This window comes from Coregonus lavaretus, assembly GCF_964263955.1.
Source record: "Coregonus lavaretus genome assembly, contig: HAP1_SCAFFOLD_205, whole genome shotgun sequence".
NCBI lineage: Eukaryota > Metazoa > Chordata > Actinopteri > Salmoniformes > Salmonidae > Coregonus > Coregonus lavaretus.
The window spans coordinates 119,898-136,665 of record NW_028164026.1 but is presented as its reverse complement, the minus strand read 5'-3'; the positions used below and the strand labels follow the sequence as shown (position 1 = coordinate 136,665).

The window sequence follows — 16,768 nt, the reverse complement described above, 5'->3', positions numbered from 1 at the left end:
AATGGCTAGCTAGTTAGCGGTGCGCACTAGTAGCGTTTCAATCGGTGACGTCACTCGCTCTGAGACCTTGTAGTAGTTGTTTTCCTTACTCTGCAAGGGCCGCAGCTTTTGTGGAGCGATGGGTAACGGTGCTTCGAGGGTGACTGTTGTCGATGTGTGCAGAGGGTCCCTGGTTCGAGCCCAGGTAGGGGCGAGGAGAGGGACGGAAGCAACACTGTTACACCAATACTGTCCTCTCTCTTTAGGCCTCTTTGCCTTTATCCATCGCTGTCTCTGTCTCGCTCTGGGCACCATGTGGTGGTTCTTCATTAATTCATCCCCCCTTCAGCCTCCCTGCCGTCCTCCTTTTTCCCTCTGGAAAATTAACCCACATCCCCCCACACCGCTCTCTCCCTCCACTTCCCAAGCCCCCCCCTCTCTCACCCATGCTCGCCATCATCTCTCCCGTGTCTCACAGTCTATCCTCCCAGTACGGCTGTGCATGGTGGGGGGGGGGGGGGGGGGGGTTAATTTTCCAGAGGGAAAAAGGAGGACGGCAGGGACGCTGAAGGGGGGATGAATTAATGAAGAACCACCACATGGTGCCCAGAGCGAGACAGTTTTGTCCAAGTTTGGTTGAGTATAAAACAATCAGAAAAATAAGCACATATGCAAATATATATAGAACATGTTTTCCCACCACCCAAACAAACACACACACCAGTCTGATGCTGCGTCTTCCATTTCAGTTTCCATGAAAAAAACACCACAGACACAAAGACACTAATCCTTACATAATCCCCTTCTGCAGCCAAACACCAAATTCTGTCCATATCAACTCTCGCTCGCTCACACACACACACACACACACACACACACACACACACACACACACACACACACACACACACACACACACACACACACACACACACACACACACACACACACTGCTTAACACCAAACTGTGTTCATCATAAATCTTTTTTTCTTGGAAATATAAACCTATGTACCTGTTTCTTTGTACATAAATGCCATTCACACAGCTCAACATTTCGTATTTTCCAATAACGGGACTTTAAGTAGGCTAGGTAATAGTCCCTGGTAATAACCCACTCATTCCCTTTATTCATCAACAAATTAGTTGATCAGTCTAGATCAGGATCGTCACTACCACAGCCACAATGCCATAAACCCCACTTATTTTTACAATTTCTCTTCTTAAAATGTGATTTTAACACTAACCTTTACCACACTGCTAACCTTATGCCTAACCCTAACCGTAAATTAACACCAAAAAGCAAATGTATGTTTTCATACATGTTTATGATATAGCCCATTTTCTACTGTGGCTGTGGTAACTAGTGGGAAACCTAGCTCAGGGCCCTCTTAGATAGGGCAACATTGACATCTACTGGTAAGAAATGAGACCACAGCTGAATGGAGAAAAGAAGACAGTCTTGCTTACCTCACAAATGAGGCTACAAGTCATTTGAGTTCTGTTCATTTAGGCACCAAACGGAAGAAAAATGACTGAAACAGCGAGGGTATTACTTGGATTGAACCAATATGAAACGCTTAATTTTGTTCACCATAGCAAACCGTTTTAAAATGTGTTCTGTTGCATGCCCTAGTGAACATGACCCTGAGAAAGAGATGTTTAGAATGGCGGCATCAGGGTTGTTTTCATTATTACCAAACGGAAGAAAGACTGAAACAGGGAGGGACTATAAGAGCTTGTCCAATAAATAAATGCTTGTTTTCATTTTCCGTTGCTACATTGTGCACTAATGAATATAACCCAAAGAGGTTTTGTCATGTTTTCTCATAAGAGTCAAACAGACACTACCTGTCACTAAAACTCGATGATCCAAACCCCACTTACATAGAGAATGAGTAGAGAACTCGTTAAAGGCCATTTTAATGAAAAACGATGTGTTCAAATGCTGGGAAAGTACTGATGCCAGTCTATATGGTAAAGCTGTTCAACTTGGAGATCAATTATGAAGTGATGGAGGGGTTTTCAACATAGATATAATATATCAATATGGATGTATCTCTGTGCTTTCCAACACAGGCACAGCACATTGATGGAGTAGTCACCTAGACCTGTAGGACTACTATTAGAAGAAAACATGTTTTGTCTAAGTAATTTATGTACTAGTAGGTTTCTTATGTAGTAGCCTTGTAGTGGATCAGGTTTAGTGTACAGTAGGTGAGAGTGGAGGTTAGTGTTAGGACTTTTAGCTACTTCTCCAGTTGGTACAGTAGGTGAGTGTGCATGGTTGTCAGACTGACTAGCAGACTTACCCAGTTTGTATGTGAGAACGTAGGGCGGCAGTTAGCTTAGTGGTTAAGAGCGTAGTGCCAGTAACCGAAAGGTCGCTGGTTCTAATCCCCGAGCCGACTAGGTGAAAAATCTGTCGATGTGCCCTTGAGCAAGGCACTTAACCCTAATTGCTCCTGTAAGTCGCTCTGGATAAGAGCGTCTGCTAAATGACTAAAATGTAGATCGTGGTCCAGGGCGTCCCAGGTACTGACAGCAGCTTCCGCCACACCCTCCAAGGATGCACAGCGTCCGACCAGACCCCCTTCCTCCCCTCTGCCTGGCCCCTCAACAGCTCATTGTACAACATGGGGTCCCCCTACACAACCAGCTCTGAATAATACTGAGTGTTGCTGGCCTATTACTGTCAAACCACTTAAAATGGGGTGACTGGACACTATACGGTACAAATATAGCACTGTACAGGAAAAACAAATATTTGTTCCGATGTAAAAGTGGGGTGGGGAGCATTTAGTAGGGTCTGAGATCTATTTAAAATGTGTCAGTTAAAAAACAAACAAACTCTATTATACTTTCATTCACTTCAGTCCTCCATTTCATAAAATGTTTCGGCATAAAACGTATGGTCTAACATCCTTTATGATACATTCATTCATTGCAATCCCTCATCGAATAAATCCATTGAATTAGTGATGGGCACCGATATGGAAAATCTACACTGAGTATACAAAACATTAAGAACACCTGCTCCTTCCATGACATGGACTGACCAGGTGAAAGCTATGATCCCTTATTGATTTCACTTGTTAAATCCACTTCAATCAGTGTAGATAAAGAGGAGGTGACAGGTTAAAGAAGGATTTGTAAGCCTTGAGACAATTGTGACATGGATTGTGTATGTGTGCCATTCAGACGGTGAATGGGCAAGAAAAATATGTAAGGGTCTTTGAACGGGGTATGGTAGTAGGTGCCAGGCACACCGGTTTGTGTCAAGAACGGCAACGCTGCTGGGCTTTTCATGCTCAACAGTTTCCCCGTGTGTATCAAGAATGGTCCACCACCCAAAGGACATCCAGCCAACTTGACACAACTGTGGGAAGCATTGGAGTTAACATTGGCCAGCATCCCTGTGGAAAGCATTCGACACCTTGTAGAGTCCATGCCCCGACAAATTGAGGCTGTTCTGAGGGCAAAAGGTGTTCCTAATGTTTGGTATACTCAATGTATATCGATATCAGTTGCATTTTTCGATTTGATATTGATGTTATATCGGTTTGTAGAAAATACATCGCAAATGTGTGAATATGCACTTTTCTATGAAGTCTAGATAACTGACAGCGGATTGCCCATTGGGCCAGATGTGTTCTGGTGGTATAAACCTACCTAACCAGTTTTAATTGAATGAGAAGCCCATCCACAATTGATGGCCCATCAGTAGGCAATTCTTTATTATAAGCAGCCTGTTTTGTTTTAGTGTTCGTTTTTTAAAGTATGCTATGCAGCCTGTTAGGTCTGTGAGAGGACTTTGTGCATGCAGGAACAGTCATGTATGCTTTTTTACAGAATAGTGTAGGTTAACAGGAAGATTAAACCAATATCACAATATGCCTTGTTCATATCAATATCAAACGGTATCGATATCATATCAAATTATCGATAAGGGTGCCCACCACTAAATGAAATAAATAACACATTTATATTGAAATATAATATAATTGTTAAGCATATAGCTTCATTTCATCAGTCTGCTGTATCATTCAAGCTTAAAACCATAACTTCTTTCAACTAAGTACATTTACATTTTACATTTAAGTCATTTAGCAGACGCTCTTATCCAGAGCGACTTACAAATTGGTGCATTGAACTTAGGATAGCCAGTGGGACAACAACCCAATATTTATTTATTTATTTTTTAATGGGGGGGTGGGGGAGGGGGGGTAGAAGGATTACTGTTATACTATTCCAGGTATTCCTTAAAGAGGTAGGGTTTCAAGTGTCTCCGGAAGGTGGTCAGTGACTCCGCTGTCCTGGCGCCGTGGGGGAGCTTGTTCCACCATTGGGGTGCCAGAGCAGCGAATAGCTTTGACTGGGCTGAGCGGGAACTGTGCTTCCATAGAGGTAGGGGGGCTAGCAGGCCAGAGGTGGATGAACGTAGTGCCCTCGTTTGGGTGTAGGGTCTGATCAGAGCCTGAAGGTAAGGAGGTGCCATTCCCCTCACAGCTCCGTAGGCAAGCACCATGGTTTTGTAGTAGATGCGAGATTCAACTGGAAGCCAGTGGAGTGTGCGGAGGAGTGGGGTGACATGAGAGAACTTGGGATGGTTGAACACCAGACGGGCTGCAGCGTTCTGGATAAGTTGTAGTGGTTTAATGGCACAGGCAGGAAGCCCAGCCAACAGCGAGTTGCAGTAATCCAGACGGGAGATGACAAGTGCCTGGATTAGGACCTGTGCCGCTTTCTGTGTAAGGTAGGGTCGTACTCTGCGAATGTTGTAGAGCATGAACCTGCAGGATCGGGTCACCGCTTTGATGTTAGAGGAGAACGACAGGGTGTTGTCCAGGGTCACACCAAGGTTTTTTGCACTCTGGGAGGAGGACACAACAGAGTTGTCAACCGTGATGGCAAGATCATGGAACGGGCAGTCCTTCTCCGGGAGGAAGAGCAGCTCCGTCTTGCCGAGGTTCAGCTTGAGGTGGTGATCCGATATCCACACTGATATGTCTGCCAGACATGCAGAGATGCGATTCGCCACCTGGTTATCAGAAGGGGGAAAGGAGAAAATTAATTGTGTGTCGTCTTCGTAGTAATGATAGGAGAGACCATGTGAGGATATGACAGAGCCAAGTGACTTGGTGTATAGAGAGAATAGGAGAGGGCCTAGAACTGAGCCCTGGGGGACAGCAGTGGTGAGAGCACGTGGTGCGGAGACAGATTCTCGCCACGCCACCTGGTAGGAGCGACCTGTCAGGTAGGACGCAATCCAAGAGTGAGCAGCGCCGGAGATGCCCAACTCGGAGAGGGTGGAGAGGAGGATCTGATGGTTCACAGTATCAAAGGCAGCAGATAGGTATAGAAGGAAAAGAGCCGAGGAGAGAGAGTTAGCTTTAGCAGTGCGGAGAACCTCCGTGACACAGAGAAGAGCAGTCTCAGTTGAATGACCAGTCTTGAAACCTGACTGGTTTGGATCAAAAAGGACATTCTGAGAGAGATAGCAGGAGAGTTGGCTAGAGACGGCACGCTCAAGAGTTTTGGAGAGAAAAGAAAGAAGGGATACTGGTCTGTAGTTGTTGACATCGGAGGGATCGAGTGTAGGTTTTTTGAGGAGGGGTGCAACTCTCACTCTCTTGAAGATGGAAGGGACATAGCCAGCGGTCAAGGATGAGTTGATGAGCGAGGTGAGGTAAGGGAGAAGGTCTCCGTAAATGGTCTGGAGAAGAGAGGAGGGGATAGGGTCAAGCGGGCAGGTTGTTGGGCGGCCGGCCGTCACAAGTTGCAAGATTTCATCTGGAGAGAGAGGGGAGAAAGAAGTCAAAGCATAGGGTAGGGCAGTGTGAGCAGGACCAGCGGTGTCATTTGACTTAATAAATGAGGATCGGATGTCGTCAAACTTATTTTCAAAATGGTTGACGAAGTCATCCACAGAGAGGAAGGATGGAGGGGGATTCAGCAGGAAGGCGAAGCTGACAAAGAGCTTCCTAGGGTTAGAGGTAGAGGCTTGAAATTTAGAGTAGTAGAAAGTGGCTTTAGCAGCAGAAACAGAGGAAGAAAATGTAGAGAGGAGGGAGTGAAAAGATGACAGGTCCGCAGGGAGTCTAGTTTTCCTCCATTTCCGCTCGGCTGCCCTGAGCCCTGTTCTGTGAGCTTGTAATGAGTCGTCAAGCCACGGAGCAGGAGGGGAGGACCGAGCCGGCCGGGAGGATAGGGGACATAGAGAGTCAAAAGATGCAGAAAGGGAGGAGAGGAGGGTTGAGGAGGCAGAATCAGGAGATCTGAGGGAGAAGGATTTAGCAGAGGATGATAGGATGGAAGAGGAGAGAGTAGCGGGAGAGAGAGAGTGAAGGTTGCGACGGCACATTACCATCTGAGTAGGGGCAGAGTGAGTAGTGTTGGAGGAGAGCGAGAGAGAAAAGGATACAAAGTAGTGGTCGGAGACTTGGAGGGGAGTTGCAGTGAGATTAGTAAAAGAACAGCATCTAGTAAAGATGAGGTCAAGCGTATTGCCTGCGTTGTGAGTAGGGGGGGACGGTAGTTTCCTTTCCGATAACTCATGTAAAACATAGTATTGCATGCCATTGTGAAAAAGTGTATTCACATTGCCCTCTCATAAGACTGCTTTAGAGAACAAGCACACATAAACACCACAACTGCTACTGTTTTTTAAAAGGCATTCATCATGAGTCGACGTAAACACTATTATTTGAAATGGTAAGAATGAACCCTCAAAATTGTGCCTCATCTGACAAAACACACTTCAGCATATCCTCTCTTATTTTGACATCAACCACTCCAGTTACATGCTGCTCATCTGATTCAGTTGTCATAGAGCTTACAATATCCTCATCTGATAAACCTCTACCACAACTTTCTGTCTCTAAGTGGTAGTATTCATTCCCAATATCTTGGGTGTCTGAGATTTGATTGGGCTGCACCACTGACACCATCATGTCAACACTTGCCTACATCAGGATGAAGATCAGAAGCAGGATCTTTATCCTCAAAAGTGTGTATATTTACATATTATTTTGGCAGTATGAGGGTATTCTCTGAGCAGTTGACATTCCTTAATTTAAACTCTCCACAGGCAATAGGTTTTGTACCTGAGCTTCATTTACATTTTCTGTTTGTACCATTTAGTTTGATTTCACCTTGTTGTCACAAGTAATATAATGTATAAATGTTCTCTCTATTCTTGTCCCACATATTCCTAAGATTTTTGAAACTATGTTTAGTGACAATGGGTTTTCCAATTGGCCATTGCAAAGTTTTGGCAACTTACTCCCAAAATGTGAAATCTAATTTTTGATTATGTTGCAAAACTGAATGTATTATTATATTATTATGGTGGGGGATTGTAATACTGTTTTAAATAGCTCAATGGACCGTAAAATAAATCACGCCACAAACAATCACCCACATGCTCTTAAGGAAATTGTGAATGTCATGGATACATTAGAACTAGTAGATATATGGAGGCTTAAATATACTGATCTAGTGAGATATACATGGCGGAGACTGAATCAAGCTAGTCGTCTTGACTTCTTTCTTATCTCATTCTCATTGGCACCAAAAGTAAAAAAAGTGTTGATAGGGGACAGAATGCGGTCGGACCATCATATAATAGGCATATACATTACTCTTACTGAATTTCCACGTGGGCGAGGATATTGGAAATTTAATCAAAGCCTACTGGATGATAATTTATTTATAATTAGAACAAAGGAATTTATAACTGACTTTTTCCAACATAACATAGGTACAGCGAATCCCCTTATTGTATGGGACACCTTTAAATATGCCTTTAGAGGCCATGCAATTCAGTACTCATCTCGAAAACAAAAGCAATTTAGGTCAAAAGAGTTTATACTAAGAAAGGAAATAGAAAGTCTAACAGAACAGATAGATGGCAATAAAAACTGTAACATAGAGGCTCAGAATAAATTAGAGGAAAAACAAAAAGAAATGGAGAAACTTATTCAAGAAAGATCAAGTGTAATATATTATAAAAATAAAGCAAACTGGATGGAATATGGGGAAAAATGCACAAAATTCTTTTTTAATCTTCAACATAGGAATGCTACCAAAAAGAACTTATGAAACTGGTTACAATTGACGGAGTCACCCATAATTCACGAAATGATATTTTGAAGGAAGAAACAAAGTACTTTAAGCATATGTTTTCTTTTCAGTCGCCTCCATCTCCTCTAACTGAAGCTAATTGTAGAGATTTTTTTTCTATTGATAATGTCAAATTAACAGCCACAATAGAAAGACTCATGTGAAGGTGAAATTACAGAGGAGGAACTTCTGGATGCAATTAAAGACTTTAAGTATGGGAAAACTCCAGGGTTGGATGGCATACCAGTCGAGGTATACCAAACCTTTTTTGATATACTAAGAGGACCGTTATTAGCATGTTTTAACCACTCCTATGTAAATGGTAGATTATCTGACACTCAAGAAGAAGGTCTGATCTCATTATTACTGAAACAGGATACAAGTGGAAAATATAAAGATCCAATCCATTTACAAAATTGGAGGCCCCTTACACTTCAGTGTTGTGATGCAAAAATCCTAGCAAAATGTATAGCGCATAGAATTAAAAAGGTATTGTCGGATATTATTCATTCTAATCAGACAGGTTTTTTACATGGAAGATACATTGGAGATAATATAAGGCAAGTATTGGAAACAATAGAACACTATGGAAAATATGGGAAACCAGGCCTGCTATTCATAGCAGACTTCGAAAAGGCATTTAATAAAGTTCGACTGGGGTTTATATATAAATGCCTGGAGCATTTCAATTTTGGAGAATCTCTTATAAAATGGGTCAAAATCATGTATAGTAACCCTATGTGTAAAATAGTAAATAATGGCTATTTCTCAGAAAGTTTTAAACTGTCCAGAGGAGTGAAACAAGGTTGTCCACTTTCGGCATATCTATTTATTGTGGCCATTGAGATGTTAGCTATTAAAATCAGATCCAATAATAATATCAGAGGATTAGAAATACAGGGCTTAAAAACAAAGGTGTCATTGTACGCTGATGATTCATGTTTTCTTTTAAATCCACAACTAGAATCCCTCCACAGCCTCATAGAGGATCTAGATACATTTTCTAACCTCTCTGGATTACAACCAAATTATGACAAATGTACTATATTACGTATTGGATCACTAAAAAATACAATTTTTACATTACCATGTAGTTTACCAATAAAATGGTCTGATGGTGATGTGGATATACTCGGAATACATATCCCAAAGGAAATAAATGATCTCACTTCAATAAATTTTAATAGAAAGTTAGCAAAAATAGATAAGATCTTACTACCATGGAAAGGAAAATACCTGTCAATGTGTGGAAAAATCACCCTGATTAACTCTTTAGTATTATCCCAGTTTACCTATTTGCTTATGGTCTTGCCTACGCCTAGCGAACAGTTTTTTAAATTATATGAGAAAATAATATTCAATTTTATTTGGAACGGCAAGCCAGACAATATTAAAAGAGCATATTTATATAATGAATATGAATTCGAAGGACAGAAATTATTAAATATTAAAGCATTAGACCTATCACTAAAAGCTTCAGTCATACAAAAGTTATACTTAAATCCGAACTGGTTCTCAAGCAAATTAGTAAGATTGTCTCACCCAATGTTCAAGAAAGGCCTTTTTCCCTTTATTCAGATTACAACCTCTCACTTTCAGTTATTTGAAAAGGAAATAATCTCCCAAATGTCACTATTTCTAAAACAAGCCATAGAAAGTTGGTTGCAATTTCAATTTTTTCCTCCAGAAACGACAGAACAAATAATGCAACAAATATTGTGGTTAAATTCAAATATACTAATTGACAAAAAACCTTTCTTTTTTGACAGAATGTTTAAAAAAGGTATAATCTTCGTAAATGATATCATCGGTAGGACTGGTGGAGTTATGTCGCACATGCAGCTGACAAAAACATATGGAAATGTCTGCTCTACCCAAAATTACAACCAAATAATTGCAGCCTTACCGCAAAAGTGGAAGAGGAAAGTGGAAGGGGGAGAAAGTAAGGAACTTGTCTGTCGGCCTTGCATTAAAGAACATAATTGGTTAAGGAAAACTGTGATAAATAAAAAAGTATATCAGTTTCACTTAAGGACCAAAGGATTGACAGCCGTCCCATATAGATTGCAAAATAGTTGGGAAGAGATCTTTGACGTACCGATCCCATGGCATAGTGTTTATGAACTGACACACAAAACGACACCGGATTCAAAAATTAGAATCTTTCAATTTAAATTATTATATAAAATTCTTGCTACCAATAGAATGTTATTTATATGGGGGATACAATCTTCCCAGCTCTGCAGATTTTGAATCATTAGATCATTTGTTTTGGTTCTGTCCATTTGTAGCTTGTTTTTGGACACAGGTCCAGGAATGGCTAAAGGATTGCAATATTTACCTGGAACTAACCTTGCAGATAGCATTACTGGGTGATCTGAAAAGTCATAGTCAATCAATCAATAATATAATAATACTTTTAGCAAAAATGTTTATTTTTAATTCACAATCTGTAGAAGCAATGAGAATAGAAAGGTTCAGAACTTTTGTAAAACATCACAGTACGGTTGAAATATATATGGCAAATAGAAATCCTATATGGATGGTGTTAAGAGATAGATGGAAGGTATTGAATAGAGTTGAAGGATGGGACTAATAACAAATAACAACAAATAATAACAAAGATAGCTAATAATGTAAGCATACTGTGTCCATAATAAGTATATAGGTTGTATGTTGGGAGCTTTTGGGAAAGAGCACAGTTAGAAAGATATGGCATATAGAAGCAAACCGGATGGACATCATGAAAATGATCGGAGAGGTTAAGAGTAGAAGAAGTTCAGGAGCAATAAAAAAACAAAATATATATATATATATATATATATATATATATATAATAGAATTATTGTAAAATTAACTCTGTCCATAAGGTGTAGATAGTAAGTATAGACCGGAAGTAGAGGCCTGGGCATTGTTGTTCACTAATTTACTCCAAGTAAAAGGGAGTATATATATATATAAAAAAAAAACTAAAAAAACATGGGGGATTGGAAGTGATGCAGACAATTACATTGATAGAAGATACAGTCTATCTGCAATATTAAGCTGATCCATTCCCCCCCCCCCCCAAAAAAAAAAAAAAAAAAAAAAAAACTGAATATATTACCATTGAAATAGCATGGTAATCCAAAAATGTATTTTCCCAAAAAAATGTTATGTGATTCTTAACTTTCGGATCTTCCCCAACATCCCTGCCACTCCCATACAATTTATGTTTTAGATTTGATGGTTCAACAGCATTATTTTAGTTCATAATATGTTGTGTGAAATTACTCTGCTCTATGCATTTATAAGTACGGTCAACTCCACAGTTAACTCTATCACCACAGACAACAGCGTCACTATCAGTCCACCCTTTATCAGTCCCTCCACAGATAAATTGCATTTTCTGGACAAATCAAAAATGATTTTCAAAAAAAGCCTTTGACTCACCTCCTGAAGTGTGACTGTACACAGCACAACCATTAGTTAGCCAGCACAAAAAGGTTTGCATCAGCAAGAGCAGGGCAGGCCAGGGCTCATGATTGGGATATCCATTGCAGTGTGTAATGCATTGTAACCTAGTTTTATTTACACCATCCCAGCAGCACAAAAACTCAGCAATGAAGTAATTAAAAATATATAGAAAACTTTGCCCTGTGCTTGTCTGAGCATGCTCTTCGTATAGCCTAGGCCTGTAGCCCATTCAAAACGGGGTTGTTCGAGCCCTGAATGCTGATTGTCTGAATGCTGTGGTGTGTCATACCGTATGACAAAATAGTTATTTTTACAGCTCTAATTACGTTGGTAACCAGATTATAATAGCAATAAGGCACCTCTTGGTTTGTAGTATATTGCCAATATACCACGGCTAAGAGCTGTATCCAGGCACTCCATGTTACGTCGTGCCTAAGAACAGCCCTTAGCCGTGGTATATTGGCCATATACCACACCCCCTCGGGCCTTATTGCTTAATTATAGGCTATGGATCATTTTAATTGAGACCATACTAAATATAGGTGCACCAGCAGAGAATCAGGGATAAGGCACAGCACATACATCGGCATACATACATTTTACTTCGACACCTAGAATAGTTTTCTCTATTTAAGCAAATATGTAATTTATTGACCTATAGTGTATTGAGACCAATGGAGTGGGTGGTGTAAAAAGTGTTGCTGGGCATATAGATCTCAGTCCACCATGACATAACACCATATATATATTCTACAGACTTTACTGAGTATTCCCTACAATACTTTTACTGTGGCATTCATTTGACCTTGGAACATGTTTTAAAACCCACATTTAATGCAAATGTCACTTAAATATGAACAAATATGAATCATTGTTAATGTTTAGACAAGTATTTTTTCATATATCATGAATAACTACAGTTTATTGACACGTTTCTACTATTACTTGGGGGACTTTTATTGTGAAAAGTTCCGATATTCCGTGACCCGGAAGTACAATTTTAGTGTTGCTGACGAAGCGCCGATAACAGGTTTTCCCTTTCCAGTATGTAGATAGCTAGCAAACAACACAACTATCAAAACTGATTGCACTCAGATTAATGTTTTATGATATAATATTTATACAAATTCACCACCGAATTTGCTAGCTATTGGCAAGCGCTGATACTTGTTCTGAATTGGTAGTATGACAGCGTTAGCTTGAGTACTAGCTATTTGACCATGCATGTTTATTGTTTTTTGCTAGTGCTATAACTAGCCAAGTTACCGATACAGTATTATCAGTTTAGCCTGCTACTATCTAAAGGTCAAGTTTGGGGCGTAAAATGATATCTACACTATCACATATGTTATACATTTAATTAAAAGGAAAATGAACATTCTTGCTTGTGAATAAAGCATGACAGCTGTCTGATGCATCAGTATGCAAGAATCTATACTGAACAAAAATATAAACGCAACATGCAACAATTTGAACGATTTTACTGAGTTACAGTTCATATAAGGAAATAAGTCAATTGAAATAAATTCATTAGGCCCTAATCTATGGATTTTACATGACTGGGCAGGGGTGCAGCCATGGGTGGGCCTGGGAGCCAGGCCTGCCCACTGGGGAGCCAGGCCTAGCCAATCAGAATGAGTTTTTCCCCACAAAAGGGCTTTATTACAGACATAAATACTCCTCAGTTTCATCAGCTGTCCGGGTGGCTGGTCTCAGACGATCCCGCAAGGGAAGAAGCCAGATGTGGAGCTCCTGGGCAGGTGTGGTTACACGTGGTCTGCGGTTGTGAGGCCGGTTGGATGTACTACCAAATTCTCTAAAACGACGTTGGAGGCGGCTTATGGTAGAGAAATGAACATTAAATTCTCTGGCAACAGCTCTGGTGGACATTCCTGCAATCAGCATGCCAATTGCACATTCCCTCAAAACTTGAGACATCTGTGGCATTGTGTTGTGTGACAAAACTGCACATTTTAGAGTGGCCTTTTATTTCAGCTCATGGAACATGGGACCAACACTTTACATGTTGCATTTATATTTTTGTTCAGTGTATAATGTGCTTCTACCACTGAGTGTCCTTCATTTAATACATATACTAAAACCCCAAACTATTTATATTGAGGACTATTCCATTTGCTCATTATTTAATATTTATGTACAGTACCAGTCAAAAGTTTGGACACACCTACTCATTCTTTATTTTTTACTATTTTCTACATTGTAGAATAATAGTGAAGAAATCAAAACTATAAAATAACACATATGGAATCATGTAGTAACCATTTTTCTTTGAAACAAATCAAAATATATTTTATATTTGAGATTCTTCAAAGTAGCCACCCTTTGCCTTGATGACAGCTTTGCACACTCTTGGCATTCTCTCAACCAGCTTCACCTGGAATGCTTTTCCAACAGTCTTGAAGGACTGAGCACTTGTTGGCTGCTTTTCCTTCACTCTGCGGTCCAACTCATCCCAAACCATCTCAATTGGGTTGAGGTTGGGTGATTGTGGAGGCCAGGTCATCTGATGCAGCACTCCATCACTCTCCTTCTTGGTCAAATAGCCCTTACACAGCCTGGAGGTGTGTTGGGTCATTGTCCTGTTGAAAAACAAATGATAGTCCCACTAAGCGCAAACCAGATGGGATGGCGTATCGCTGCAGAATGCTGTGGTAGCCATGCTGGTTAAGTGTGCCTTGAATTCTGAATAAATCACTGACAGTGTCACCAGCAAAGCACCATAACACCTCTTCCTCCATGCTTCACCGTGGGAACTACACATGCGGAGATCATCCGTTCACCTACTCTGCGTCTCACAAAGACACGGCGGTTGTAACCAAAAATCTCAAATTTGGACTCATCAGACCAAAGGACAGATTTCCACCGGTCTAATGTCCATTGCTCGTGTTTCTTGGCCCAAGCAAGTCTCTTCTTCTTATTAGTGTCCTTTAGTAGTGGTTTCTTTGCAGCAATTCGACCATGAAGGCCTGATTCACAGTCTCCTCTGAACAGTTGATGTTGAGATGTAGCTGTTACTTGAACTCTGTGAAGCATTTATTTGGGCTGCAATCTGAGGTGCCGTTAACTCCAATGTACTTATCCTTTGCAGCAGAGGTAACTCTGGGTCTTCCTTTCCAGTGGCGGTCCTCATGAGAGCCAGTTTCATTATAGCGCTTGATTGTTTTTGCGACTGCACTTGAAGAAACTTTAAACGTTCTTGAAATGTTCCGTATTGACTGACCTGCATGTCTTAAAGTAATGATGAACTGTCGTTTCTCTTTGCTTATTTGAGCTGTTCTTGCCATAATATGGACTTGGTCTTTTACCAAATAGGGCTATCTTCTGTATACTACCCCTACCTATTCACAACACAACTGATTGGCTCAAACGCATTAATAAGGAAAGAAATTCCACAAATTAACTTTTAACAAAGCACACCTGTTCACTGAAATGCATTCCAGTTGACTACCTCATGAAGCTGGTTGAGATAATGCCAAGAGTGTGCAAAGCTGTCATCAAGGCAAAGGGTGGCTACTTTGAAGAATCTCAAATATAAAATATATTTTGATTTGTTTAACACTTGTTTGGTTACTACATGATTCCATATGTGTTATTTCGTAGTTTTGATGTCTTCACTATTATTCTACAATGTAGAAAATAGTAAAAATAAAGAAAAACCCTTGAATGAGTAGGTGTGTCCAAACTTTTGACTGGTACTGTATGTTTTAATATTTATTGTTTTATGTACAGTGGCAGTCGGAAGGTAGACAAGGTGACAGATACAGAGGGACCATGGTGGAATTTGGAACCCCGTCACCAGCTTGCATGTGTGGTCTGGACTCTGCAGGACTAACACGAGACCAGACTCCGGCACTAATTTGCTCATGTTTTCCGTCAGTGAAATGATCCCCTCTCTCTCTTCCCCATCTCTCCTAGGCTGATCGACCCATTTGATCAGCTCCTGGCGGACCATCGTCATGACCTGACGAATTGTCAGTCTCCTATTGAATCATGAATGACAAGCTGGTTTTCCTGGGCCTCCTGTACTTTGTGCAGGGAATCCCCTATGGGTTGCAGTCCTTGTTGCTCCCAGTCTACCTCCGTGGGGCGGGCCACTCCCTCACCCACATCGGCTTGACCAAAATCCTCTACTTTCCCTGGGTGCTCAAGGTTCTCTGGGCACCCCTGGTGGACCGTGTGGGCACCAAGCGGCGCTGGCTGGTGGCCACGGTCTCTGGCCTGGCGCTTACCTGTCTCTCCAGTGCCGCTCTGGCCCCAGAGGCCCACTTCTGGGGTGTGGCGGGGACTCTGCTGGCCATGAACGCCCTGGCGTCGGTTCAGGACATCACAGTGGACGGGGCCGCCGTGGGCCTGCTGAAGGGCCGCAGTGAGCTGGGCCTGGGCAACATGGCTCAGGTAGTGGGCTACAAGGCCGGCTCGGTGTTCGCCGGGGGCGGGCTCCTTGCTGTGATTGACGTGGCAGGGTGGGGCCCTATGTTCATGCTGTTGGCCTTTGTGTACTTCGGGGTGGCACTGTTTGTGTGGGGGGCCCCCGTGCTGGACAATGAGCTGTTGAGGGGCCAGGCAGAGGGGAGGAAGGGGGTCCAGTCGGACGCTTTGCATCCTTGGAGGGTGTGGCGGAAGCTGCTGTCAGTACCTGGGACGCCCTGGACCATGATCTACGTTCTCACATACAAACTGGGTAAGTCTGCTAGTCAGTCTGACAACCATGCACACTCACCTACTGTACCAACTGGAGAAGTAGCTAAAAGTCCTAACACTAACCTCCACTCTCACCTACTGTACACTAAACCTGATCCACTACAAGGCTACTACATAAGAAACCTACTAGTACATAAATTACTTAGACAAAACATGTTTTCTTCTAATAGTAGTCCTACAGGTCTAGGTGACTACTCCATCAATGTGCTGTGCCTGTGTTGGAAAGCACAGAGATACATCCATATTGATATATTATATCTATGTAGAAAACCCCTCCACCACTTCATAAGACTATCTCCACTTTGAAAATCTTTACCGTATAGACTGTCCAAAGTTGTCCTGAGTTGCGTCAGTACATTCCCAGCATTTGAACACATAGTTTTTCATTAAAATGGCCTTTAACGAGTTCTCTACTCATTCTCTATGTAAGTGGGGTTTGGATCATCGAGTTTAAGTGACAGAAGAGTTTTCAATACAGGCAAAGCTCAT

General features: G+C 41.5%; 1 protein-coding gene across 1 annotated transcript in view; it reads left to right on the top strand.

The window, feature by feature from the left end:
- The first annotated feature begins 12,559 nt into the window (after positions 1–12,559).
- LOC311117564 (major facilitator superfamily domain-containing protein 3-like) overlaps positions 12,560–16,768 on the top strand; it is a 30,712-nt gene continuing 26,503 nt past the window's right edge. Inside the window, exons 1-2 of the mRNA XM_084192495.1 lie at positions 12,560–12,601; positions 15,494–16,259. Coding sequence (XP_084048621.1) covers positions 15,569–16,259 — 691 coding nt within the window. The 5' untranslated portion in view covers positions 12,560–12,601; positions 15,494–15,568. The remainder of the gene's footprint in view (positions 12,602–15,493; positions 16,260–16,768) is intronic.